The following is a 13,365-nucleotide window of genomic DNA, read 5'->3' as shown; positions in this document are numbered from 1 at the left end:
TGGAATGTGACTCGGGAATGCGGCCTCTGCTCATGTGGATGTTATATAACTGGCAAGTTATATAAGTACCATCCATGACTAAGGGTGACTAGGCGTGTTTATTGTCATTTTACTTAGAAAACCTTTTATTAGAGTTCATATGAACATTACTTTATGCAATATATTGTAGTAAATGAACATATATAATACAAATAATGCACAAGTGACAAATCTTTTGATGTCACACTAGTAACATATAACTTTAGAATGAATAGTGATTCCACTTGTAGCTGGTGTTGAGAGTAGTCTATAATGAAGTGCCTGAAACTGGCCATAGGGAAGAATTGCCCCACATAGACGACCAGTGTTCTGATACTTTTTACTTGTTCATGATCAGAACCGGTCTTACGTCGGATGGTGCGCTGTGCAGTACCTTCTGTTGGCGACCACACCACGCACCAAATGGTGAACAAATAACCATTGCAACAATGCCTTATTAAAAGCACCATACAGGGCCACATATTGGCCAAATAACCATTCCGTACAGTGCCGCCAACGCCACCATACACTACCAGAATAAAATACTGTACAGTACCTAAGTATATACCACCCTATATTGCCTTGTGTTACTTAAAGAGGCTCTGTCACCATATTTTGCAACCCTTATCTCCTATTGCAGCAGATCGGCGCTGCAATGTAGATAAGAGTAACATTTTTATTTATTTTTTTTAAAACGAGCATTTTTGGCCAAGTTATGACCATTTTTATATTTATGCAAATGAGGCTTTCTAAAGTACAACTGGGCGTGTTTAAAGTTAAAGTACAAGTGGGCGTGTATTATGTGTAACATCTGGGCGTTTTTACTTCTTTTACTAGCTGGGCGCTGTGAATGGGAGTGTATGATGCGGACGAATCAGCATCATCCACTTCTCTTCGTCAACACCCAGCTTCTAGCAGGGCACAGACACACAGCGTGTTCTCGAGAGATCACGCTGTGACGTCACTCACTTCCTGCCCCAGGTCCTGCATCGTGTCGGACGAGCGAGGACACATCGGCACCAGAGGCTACATTTGATTCTGCAGCAGCATCAGCGTTTGCAGGTAAGTCGATGTAGCTACTTACCAGCAAACGCCGATGCTGCTGCAGAATCAACTGTAGCCTCTGGTGCCAATGTGTCCTCGCTCGTCCGACACGATGCAGGACCTGGGGCATAAAGTGACGTCACAGCGTGATCTCTCGAGAACACGCTGTGTGTCTGTGCCCTGCCAGAAGCTGGGTGTTGACGAAGAGAAGTGGATGATGCTGATTCGTCCGCATCCTACACTTCTATTCACAACGCCCAGCTAGTAAAAGAAGTAAAAACACCCAGATGTACATACACAATACACACCCACTTGTACTTTAACTTTAAACACGCCCAGTTGTACTTTAGAAAGCCTCATTTGCATAAATATAAAAATGGTCATAACTTGGCCAAAAATGCTCGTTTTAAAAAAAACAAAAAAAAACGTTACTGTAATCTACATTGCAGCGCCGATCTGCTGCAATAGGAGATAGGGGTTGCAAAATCTGGTGACAGAGCCTCTTTAATTCCACTTGCCCCCTCTTCCACTGTCTGTAGGTTAGAATATAGACATGTGGCCATCCTGAAATCCCCTATGCACCGCCTGGACGTGGGGGACCCAATCGTAGAGAAATTTTCCTAAATGGTCACAATCTCCTGCTGTTCCTACATAACCGTATTTTCAACCAATCAATCCAAAAAGTTGGAGCTTGATATTTACATTTTTTTTTTTGTTAAAGTGGTTGTCCAGTTTAGAAAACCCAGTTTAATATACCCTATAAAAGTTGAATGAGTTATATGTTCAGGATTCTCAAATTCTTGACCGTCGTGGAGAGCGGCTGCAAAGAGGATTTCTCACTCTGGAGGACTAGTTCTGTCCTGCATTATACAGGAAACCCATTGATTTGAATGAGCACTGTGTAATGCTTAATTTCCCCTGAGGTGGAGCTGCAGGGACATTTAATCACTTGCTGCCAGGTTTCTCCACAGATTACAGCTGATTGCTGGGGTTCCCAATAGGGGTACACTTTGATCAGCTTATTACTTCTTATCACTTCTAATGAGTAAGGATTCTCCAAAGTGGACAAACCCTTTAAAGTTTTAGAAGTAACTAGGTTAAATCGTCTACAAACATTATCAATGGACTGAGATACGTTTTTATTACTCGTTTATTGGCTTAGCAAATATTTGCTCGACTTGTTATCTCACCTGTTGTTTTTGTTTTCACAGGGTGCTAATATGGCCAAGCAAATCGGAGCCGCAACTTATATAGAATGCTCAGCCCTACAGTCTGAGAACAGCGTAAGGGACATTTTCCATGTTGCAACCCTGGCATGTGTAAATAAATCCAACAAAAATCTCAAACGGAATAAAACACAGAGAACCACAAAAAGAATTTCACACATGCCTAGCAGACCGGAACTGACTGCAGTTTCCACAGACTTGAGAAAGGACAAAGCCAAGAGTTGCAGTATAATGTGAGGGATCTTTGTGATGGAGTTAAATGAAGATTTGGTTGAATACTCGATGAAGGTCACTGCCAAAGTACTAGATACTATTGGTAAACCAGAGCCGTTAAGAATTTTCTTCAAATTCGATTTGGTACTTTAAGGACGCAGCATGTTGGCCGCACGGAGGAAGAAAGTTGGATACTTCAGCAAAACGTTCATTTGAAAGAAGTTACACCCAAAAAATATAAAGCAATTGAAATGTGTTGATGGATGAAGGGGAAATATATCTTCATCTCTTAAAAAAACAAAGCCGCTCAATCTCAGTTCCCTGTATCTATTCACATTCTTTAGCCAAAAAGTTCAAAGTTCTTTTTAAGTACTCCCGTTGACTTTAGTGCCGCTCTTTGCACTCTTAAAGAATGATCCTTTGATCAACTGGTTTATAAGAGTTATACACGAGAAGCTGTAGACATATGCCACAAGGATTGATTGTGATGTTCTACAGAAAATAAGTTTCGGAAAGTTTTTTTTTTTTTTTTTTTCTTTCTGACTTTTTCCCAAACTCTATAATCTTCTTGCACAGCTATGTAGACCTAGGTAGTTCATGGTACTTTTTATGACCTAGCTTTTTAAAGTCATAGTTTTTTGTTTTTCTAAAAAAAAAAAAAAAAAAGATATGAATAGCTGTTATTTAAACTGGGAGTTAACCAGGCAATGAAACCCGTTAAACCTTCAGCGTTAATTCAATTATGTAAAAATGAAGTTTGAAGGTGCTAGATGTACTTATAAGTTAGTAGGCCGGTGACTTGAAGCATCGCAGGCTCCGATCTTTAGAAGTTAACGTATTAGCAGTTGACTTCTGACATCATTGACTAGGGTCTGATTTTTGTAAACATTTTTGCAAAAATTGTCAATTTTTTTTATTTGTTGTTTACATAGGAAAATATATATATATATATATATATATATATATATATATATATATATATATATATATATATACTATTGCAAATATTCCAGGAGCTTTTATTAGATTCTTACCAGCCATAATGTTTGAGCGTTCTGCTAAAGGAAAGGGTTAAACTCAAGTCCCTTCAGTCGTTTGGGATGCAGATGAAAATATTGAAACGGCCGTGTTGGAATTTAGCCTTCAAAGCTTTTTCTGGGAGGTCTGGTCTCCTAAAAAAAAATTTCAGCTACTACATATCTTGCCGACTGTTGCTTGTTGAATGCAAGCATTTTCTCCATTAATGGCTTCATTATTTGAAGCACAAACCTGTGTTATGACCATTAAACACTCTTGTTTCATGTGTAGACAAGCACTGTGTCACATCTGTACATCAGCACGAAGAAACCTTGAATTCCAGACATTTTACCAGAGGTTAGGCCTCTACTGGAATGTCCAAAGATGGATCCCACTCCCGTCCTTCTCCGCAAGGTTCCAATATTAAACACTACATTACGCTTTCAATAACGCAACTACGTGCTTTAGGCAGTATTACAACAAAATAGCTAGCAAGTGCTTTCTCTGTATTTAAATATTATAACAGCCAAGATAAGTTGAATCGGTCTTAAAACTGGACAGCGTTAACTTTTTTTTTTTTTTCAATGTCTGTCACTTTGTATGTTTGATTTGTAAATGTTTATGCGGTATTTATTACATTTTTTTTTCCCCTTTATGTAATAAAGGCTTCATTAAGGTTACTCTGACTACGGTTGTCCCTATTTATTAGAAAGGTCCCCTGAAAACAAGTAGATCGCAGGCTTAGACCACAACGATCATCTTTAATCCGTGAGGAAGCCTGGCAGCAAGTGTTCAATTCCCCTGCAGTGCCACCACAGGAGAAATGAAGCATTACATGGTGCCCATTGAAATCAATGGGCTGTCCATGTAATGCACAGATCTCCTGGGTCCTCCATAAATTAAAGGGGGTTTTACACAGGACAGATGAGCGTCCATAGAACATTCATTGCCGATAATTGCCCTGTGTAAACAGGGGAACAATTAGCAGATAAATGAACAGACGCTCGATCGTCTGCTGGTCGTATCGTTTTAAAAAAAGTGAAATATTATCGTTCGCGTATCTCCCTGTGTAAACAGGGAGACGCGCTGCCTACATGATGATGTATGGTGACGAGCGATCAGCAACGACCGCTCATCCACATCCATAGCTTCATGTGACTGGAGCAAATGAGCGCCGATCAATGATGTCTTGTTGATCGGCGCTCGCTGCATCGGCCGCTTATCGGCAGGTGTAAAAGGGCCTTAAGAGATGGTCTTTGTAGCCACTTTGTGCTCTGGCTAATTTATGAAGTTCCTGAATGCGAGATGCCTCTCTATTATCTCAGAATGCCATTATAGGGTATTTGAAAATGAGTTTTCTAAACCAGACATACAATCCTGACTGGAGGAGGGCTTTAATTAAACAGATATTCAGGAAAAGGAATATTTTTGGTGTAGTTGTCAAAATGAGCCTCAGATTAAAAATGGATCCTAGAAAAAGTGTCTTTGTTGCCCATTGCAACTAAGTGCAGTTATTTAGCTTGATACATTTCCTTCAAGTCCAATCTTTCTCAGACCAAGCTGCTTAATCCAGAGCCACACATCCCACCTATTAATCTAGCGGCCCACCGGAAAAAGCTCTTATACTCTTTTTACAGTGTGGAGACCAAAACTGCACTCAACACTGCATATTCAAGAGGATAAGAAATAAAATGATACTATACAGTGAGATCTCCCTATACAAAGAAATTCTAGATCTGTATATTTGTGTGTAGATACTATACCACGAGATGTTATCACATATGGTGGAAAATGTTGTCACTTGTTAGCCGGTGGGCCAATATATAGCTTTTAACCTGGGAGCCAAAAGCATTACGCTAAGTTTTTGGATATTTAGATGGATATCTAGGCATTGCTGTACATCCAGGAAGCAAATAACAGAGAGAGAGAGAGACTACTTTGCATGGTGGAAGTGACTCACAAAGAATTACGGAATATACAAATATACATGTACTAGCAGAATATACAAATATACAGGTAACTTTAGCTTGTTTTATGAAGGATATCCTTACATATATTGCACAGGCTCAAATTGACACTATAAATTAGAATTGGATTGACAACCAGAGAAAAAGAAGACCCTTCGGTGGCCTGGGTTTTGACACAATAATAGGCCCCAAAGGTCCAGGAGAATACATTACAAATGTGGTCAAGGTCGGAATGGCCCACCAAAGTACCAGAAGATCCTCCGGTGGACCCAGACTCTGACACAATAATGGGCCCTTAATACAACAGAGCACCAAAGGTCATGCAGAAGACTACCACATTTGGGGCTGACTTTGGAGCCCATCACTGGCCACTAGTCTGTTTCTTTATGAGATGATGCATAAATAATCGATTTATACCTTATTGATGATAGGTCCTGTGTGTACAATGATGGTGGGCCCTCAGAATCATTCCTGTGGTGGGCTCAAGCTCCCAGTCCGACACTGTTATAAATACAGCATTATGTGTCGCTAGAAAAAATTTTTTTTTTTTTTTAGTTAAACAGTTAGTGTATAAATGATTAAACATTGTTGTCATTTTTTCACGAGTCAGGAAATATTATAAATTAGATTCTAATTTATAACATTTCCCAGTGCTGGTCACTAGATGGAGCAATTCCCAAAATTGCAGCATTGGCATGTGGTAAAGCAACCACATTGCTTTATGCTGCAAAATTTGAGAAAACACACTCGCTCTAGTGAGCTCACAGAATCCCCCCTCCCTTATCCTGGCTAGTGCCAGGAGAAAGGAGGGGATTGAACGGTCAACCCTCCTACACTGTGTCGCCATTTTTTGAGCTAACACACAGTGTAGTAGGTTTACATACAGTAGTAATCACACACTAAAACATGTACATACACAGAAATAACTTACCTGCTCCTGCCGCCGCCGCTCCGTCTGCTCCCTCCGCTCCTCGTGCTTGCTTCAGAACACAGTCCGGAAGTAGTCATCTTACTGTCCGGCCGTGGCTTCCGGTCCACAAGAAAATGGCGCCGGACGTCGCTCGGCCGAAGACCTTCCATTTGGACTGTGTGGGAGCGGCGCATGTGCCGTTCCCACACAGACGGCATACGCTATAGTGAATGGAACGGCTCCCGTTCGCATTCTCTATGGGGCTGTATGTGCCGTATTCCATGTCTGTATGTGTCGTTAATCGACACATACAGAGATGAAAAAAAAAATGCCAGCCCCCATAGACAAGAAAAAGTGCAAAAATAAAAAAAGTAAAACACAAACACACAAATAAATAAAACATTTTCTAATAAAACACTAAAAGCAAATTGATATAAAAAATGTATTTTCCGCGACACTCTTCCTTTAAGGGTGTCATAAAAAGGGTGTCCACCAAAAAAAATCAAAAAGCCTTTGAGAACACGCTTGACTGTTCCAGTATCTCCCATCGGATATTAGGTTGTACCCTTGAGATTCCTGAAAAATGCTTCTTTCCTCGTTGATATGCCACCGTAACTCTCTATTGTCCTTTTTTTCCCGATACATAGCTTATTCGGAGTGTGTGGATCTGACCTGTAAATGTTCTCTTTTTTTTTTGTTCTGTTATAAACTTACAAAATAAAACCTTTTAAAAAAAAAAAAACAACAAATGTCATTCATATTCAGGTAATATCTGGACGCTACGTTTTTTCCACTGCAAAAAAGGGCAGCAGAAAATATTGGTGTTTTTCTTAGGTGGCAGAGGGTCCCTTGGGCCCCTCTGACATTAAGGCCCGGGTGTTACTGCTATCTCTGCATCACCTATAGCTACATCTCTAATTCTGTGTCAGGTAAAGGTTCATCATCTCTGAGTAGACCAGGACTGTGGCCTAATTTACCCAACATTTCCATTAAGAAATCATGGCAGGATCTAGTCTCGAACCTCTCTCCTTAGCATCTGAGCAAAATCTACAGATCCTGAGAGGAGTGAGAGATTAGATGGTTAAAGGAAGGCATAGAACAATAAGCAAGCTGCATAATGCGGCAATAATAATGCGTTTATGAGACTGCAATAGACCATAGACAGGCGGCACTCATTAGATGGACCCTAATTGAGTAATGGAAATCGCACAAGTGAACAATGCTCATGAAGCCGATTGGCACATTCAGCAAGATTAACAATGCCCGGGGTCAGCTTCGAGAAACCAGACTGAATATTCATGCTTCATGTCTTCCACTGAATAAATAGTCATTTTCGTCGGGATAGTGTAACATGTTATATTGTTATTACTGGCGTGGGAAAGACTTGTGATGTTATTTACACATTATTCAGTGTCATGTGCAGTCATTGTTTTACACAGATCAGAAATATTGGTTATAGAACAGGAATTTTATGTCAAAGCTGTTTTAGATGCAAAGGGGGGACCAACCCCATATTAATGGCTATGGATTTAGAATGGGATGTCATAAAAACTCCTGTAGCTTTTAAATGTTTTGGTGTCCCAATACTTTTGTCATTTATTATATAAATACACCACAAATATAAACATACACACATTATACACACCACATATATGCTGCACACACACACACACACACACACACACACACACACACACACACACACACACACACACACACACACACACACACACACACACACACACACACACACACACACACACACACACACACACACTACATATTGTAAAGTCCACGGCTGCGGATCATCGTTCCTACTCACCCCCCCTTGGACTTTGTATAGACTTGGTACGCTGTTGTTTGGCCACCTGCTACTCCACTACGGCGGTGCAGCCTAGTGGATCCACATACCTACAGATTGTGACTCCGCTGGTCAACCCAAGCCCTTGACGACAGACATCACAAGTCATGCAGGAGGATATGCGAGACCTTCGGTCACGACAGGACCAACTCTTCCAGGCAGTGAACGCTATTGCACATCGGCTGGATACGCAAGCTGCATCCTTCACGGCACCTGTTCCTCCTACTACACCTCCTGGCAGTACCGATTCCCGATTCTCTCTGCCACTACCTCCTCGCTACGACGGAGATGTGAGAACCTGCAGAGCATTTCCTTCTGATGATGCAAGGATCGCCTTCACAGTCTCTCTTTTTACTGGCAAGGCCATGGCAGGGGCGAACCCCATCTGGGAACGTCAGAGAACAGAGACCCGTGACTTACAGTGTTTCCTACAGACTTTCCGCACAGTATTTGAGGAACCTGGGGGAGTCTCTTCTGCAGGTGCATCCCTGCTGACCCTTCGCCAGGGAGACACCACCGTGGACGAGTACGCCATTCATTTCCGTACCCTGGTGCCAGAGCTGACCTGGAAAAACGAAGCCTTGGTGGCTACATTCTGGCAGGGTCTATCCTCCGATATTAAAGACGAGCTTGCCGCTCGAGATCTGCCTTCTACCCTAGATCACTTCATTCTTATAGCCACCTGGATTGACATGAGGATCCAGGAATGGTCTCCAGAGGTTCGCTGGGTCAGAAGATTTCCTAGGCTGGCTCCTTAATTTCATCAACCCCTGCTGCCCTCATCAGCTGTTCCACCAGAGGAGCCTATGCAAGTAGATCGTCTCACGTTGTCTGTCCAGGAGAAACAACGCAGACACACTTCGGGACTCTGTATTGCGGCCTCGGAGGCCATTTTGTGCGTCTGTGTCCCCAAAAGCCAAAAACTCCAGTGCCTAGGATTGGTTGGAGAAACAACCCTAGGTGGAAAAGGACTAAATAGTAAACTCTCTCCCAAATTGTCCATAACCGTGACCATAGTGTCCGGTGAGAAGACAAATCGGGTCTCTGCTTACCTGGACTCTGGGTCCGCTGCCACTGAAGCTCCAAGTTGGAGCTCTTCATACTGAGCATATTGTATTCCTCATCTTGCCCATAGTCGTCAATCCTGTGTTGCTGGGTCTGCCTCGGCTCCGGTTTCATGCCCCAGTCCTGGATTGGAATTCCGGAGAAGTTCTCCAATGGGGCTCCAAATGTCTCTACCGCTGCCTGTTACAGATCCATCCTGTCCTGCCTCCTATGACTCAGTCGTTAACGGGATTACCCACTTATTCTGCACAGTTTGCAGACCTCTTGAACAAGAAGGAGGCTAAGATGCTTCCCCCACACCGGGCGTACGACTGTCCGATTGAACTAGTTCCTAATGCTTCACCTCCCGGTGGACGGGTATATCCCCTGCGCTTGCCAGAGACCCAGTCCATGTCGGCCTATATCAAGGAGGATCTGGAGAGGGGCTTCATTCAAAAATCCTCATCCCTGGCCGGAGCCGGTTTCTTCTTCGTAAAAATACTGATGTCTTCGACCCTGCATTGACTACTGTGGCCTCAACCAGATCACGGTCAAAAATAAATACCCTTTGCCACTGATCTCTGAATTATTTGATCATATACGAGAAGCCAGGATCTTCTCTAAACTAGACTTGCGTGGGGCCTATAAATTGATCCAAATCCGTCAAGGTGAAGAGTGGAAGACGGCATTTAACACTCGAGACGGGCACTATGAATACCTGGTGATGCCCTCTAGCCTGTGTAACGCTCCCGCAGTCTTCCAAGAATTTGTGAATGATATCTTCCAAGATCTCCTCTATGTTTGTGTGTTTGTCTATCTCGATGACATTTTGATCTTCTCCCCAGATCTGACAACACATTGGAGGCATGTCTGTTAGGTTCTGTTGCGACTAAGAGAGAATCACCTGTATGCCAAGTTGGAGAAGTGTGTTTTTAAAAAAAATTCCCTACCCTTCCTGGGCTACCTTATCTCGGACCAGGGCCTCAAGATGAATCCTGAGAAAGTCAAGTCCGTCCTAGAATGGCCACGTCCTCAGGGTCTGCGGTCCATACCGCGTTTTCTAGGATTCGCTAACTTCTACCAGCAGTTTATCCAAATTTTGTCATCACTGATGGCGCCCATCTCTACCCTTACCAAGAAAGGTATGAACGCCAAAGTGTGGACTCCAGAAGCAGAATCAGCGTTTAATAGCCTCAAGAATGCCTTCATTTCAGCCTCGAGCCTCCACTATCCTGACGTGTCTCGACAGTTCTCATCTCATTGGAGGTGGATGCTTCCTCTGTTGGTGCAGGTGCACTTCTGTTCCAGAGAAGCTTTAGGCTGGGTTCACACGACCATGTTACTTCCGTAATGTACGGAACGTATTTCGGCCGGAAGACCCGGACCGAACACAGTGCAGGGAGCCGGGCTCCTAGCATCATAGTGATGTACGATGCTAGGAGTCCCTGCCTCTGCGTGGAACTACTGTCCCGTACTGTAATCATGATTACAGTACGGGACAGTTGTCCTGCAGCGAGGCAGGGACTCCTAGCATCGTACATCACTATGATGCTTGGAGCCTGGCTCCCTGCACTGTGTTCGGTCCGGGTGTTCCGGCCGAAATACGTTCCGTACATTACGGACGTAACATGGTCGTGTGAACCCAGCCTCAAAGGAAAGACAGCAGTGTATGGCTATTATTCTAGACTTTTCTCTCCCGCATTTCAAGTTTGTGCTCTACTGCTGTCCCGCTGACAAAAATGTGAGGGTCAATGCCCTGTCCAGGTCGTTTGAAACAGGAAACTGTGGAGACCCCTCAATATTATCATTGACCCATCCTGCATTGTTTCTGCTAATCCTCTGCAAGTTCGAGACATCCCTCCGGGGAGGACTCTTGTACGGTTGGCAGACAGGAAAATAATTCTTCGCTGGGGACACAGCCTCAAACTGGTGGGGCACGCGGGTGTTCGTAAGACTCATAGTTACATAGTTACATAGTTACATAGTTTGTACGGTTGAAAAAAGACACATGTCCATCAAGTTCAACCAAGGGAAGGGAAGGGGGAAGTAAAAAATCGAGATCTGATTGCTCGTCATTTCTGGTGGCCCACGCTGCCCAAAGATATTGTGGACTTTTACTCTTCCTGTACTGTCTGTGCATCTAACAAGGTTGCTCACTCCAAGCCTGCCGGTCTACTCCAACCTCTGCCTGTGCCCAACGCTCCCTGGCAGCATATTCCAATGGACTTTGTCACTGATCTTCCTCTCTCAGCAGGATGCAATACTGTCTGGGTGGGGGTGGACCGGTTCTTGAAGATGGCACACTTTATCCTACTGACTGGCCTACCTTCTGCTCCTTGACTGGCAAATCTCATCATCCAGCACATCATCCGCTTGCATGGCTTGCCCCTCCATATCTTGTCTGATCGTGGGGTTCAGTTCACCTCAAGATTCTGGAAAGCCCTCTGTAAACCCCTGGATATGAGATTGGACTTTTCCTCAGCCTACCGCCCCCAGTCCAATGGTCAAATCGAGAGGATTAACCAGATCATGGAGAATTATCTTTGTCACTTCATTTCCATGCAGCATGATGACTGGTTACAGCTTCTTCCATGGGCCGAATTCTCATATAACAAGCACACAAGTGAGTCCACTACTTCCACACCGTTCTACATTGTCTACGGTCACAATCCCTCTTCCTATTTCGGCTACATCTCAGGTACCCACAGCTGACTCTGCATTTGAGGACTTTCTACAAATCTGGCAGCAGACCGGTCCTCTATTCTGCTGGCATTTGATCGCATGAAGCGAAAAGCGGATACAAGAAGAAGAGAGCCAACTCAGTTTCTTTCGGGTACCAAAGTCTGGCTGTCCTCAAGAAATATCCGTCTGAAGGTGCCTTTGTACAAATTTGCTTGTAGGTTCCTCAGACCTTTTTAGATCCTGCAATAAATTAACTCGGTCGCCTATAGGCTTCGGCTGCCTCCTACTCTCAAAATCCCCATCTCTTTTCATGTGTCCCTCCTGAAGCCTGTGGTTCTGAACTGCTACAGTAAGGCTCCTAGTCCTGCAGTTGCCCCCAGCAGTTCTTCCAATGTGTTCGAAGTAAAGGGGATCCTGGACTACAAGAGAGTAGGAGGGAGGACTTTTTATTTAGTGGATTTGAAGGGGATTGGTCCAGAGGAGAGGTCCTGGGAGCCAGAAGAGAACCTCAATGCCCCTACCCTCAATAAGAAATGCCTCTCTCGCTCTGGTCCCAAGAAGAGGGGACGTAAGAGGGGGGATACTGGAACGGCCGCGGACCATCGTTCCTACTCACCCCCCGACGGCCGTGGCCATGGATTTGCGAGTGCTGGCCGGCATCTTCTTCCTGGGATACGCCAGCACTCACTTCCGCTCTGCTCTGCAGTGTCCCGTAACCGGGCCAGCGTGCGCACATGTAAAATATTGTTAATTAGACCTAATCACTATGGACTATAAAAAGGGCTCTGCCCTTTCACTCCTTGCCTGAGCGTTGTTTCTATTCCTATGTTAGTTTTGCTAATGGTCCCTTAGTCGTATCCTGTTCCCAGTGTTCCCGTGCCCTGCTACCTTTATTAGTTATTTGTTCCTGTTCCCTCTCTAGTGTTGGAGTTGTGTTGTGCTGTCTGCTATGCTTGCTGTCTTACACCACTTATGGTGTCATCTGCCACGCCTGGGACCTCCTGCCACGTTTTGCATCACCTGTCATCAAAGTACCAACTGTGCCTAAACCTCCGCTACTGTCTGGACTATTGCAGGTACCCTTGTGCTTGGACTTTGTATAGACTTGATACACTGTTGTCCACATACCCACATATCGTGACACATATATACATACATACACACGCTACATATATACACCACAGGTGCACATACTACATATGCAAATACACCACACATATATATATATATATATATATATATATATATATACATACGAGCTACAGAGATACATACATATACACACCACATATATACACCACTTCATTATTGATTGACTTTTCTTGGAAAGCCGAGCAGTTGGTGTACCGGCACATAGACTTTCTATTGAGCCCGTACACCAAT

The 13,365-nt window shown here is 43.7% G+C and overlaps 1 protein-coding gene across 1 annotated transcript in view; it reads left to right on the top strand.

Moving 5' to 3' along the window:
• Nucleotides 1-4,185, top strand: part of RND3 (Rho family GTPase 3) — a 29,182-nt gene extending 24,997 nt beyond the window's left edge. The window contains exon 5 of the mRNA XM_075829272.1: nucleotides 2,274-4,185. Coding sequence (XP_075685387.1) covers nucleotides 2,274-2,525 — 252 coding nt within the window. The 3' untranslated portion in view covers nucleotides 2,526-4,185. The remainder of the gene's footprint in view (nucleotides 1-2,273) is intronic.
• Nucleotides 4,186-13,365: the final 9,180 nt, after the last annotated feature.

This window comes from Rhinoderma darwinii, chromosome 6, assembly GCF_050947455.1.
Source record: "Rhinoderma darwinii isolate aRhiDar2 chromosome 6, aRhiDar2.hap1, whole genome shotgun sequence".
Taxonomy (NCBI): domain Eukaryota; kingdom Metazoa; phylum Chordata; class Amphibia; order Anura; family Rhinodermatidae; genus Rhinoderma; species Rhinoderma darwinii.
Note: the sequence above shows the minus strand (reverse complement) of the source record. Positions and strands in the feature narration are given on the sequence as shown.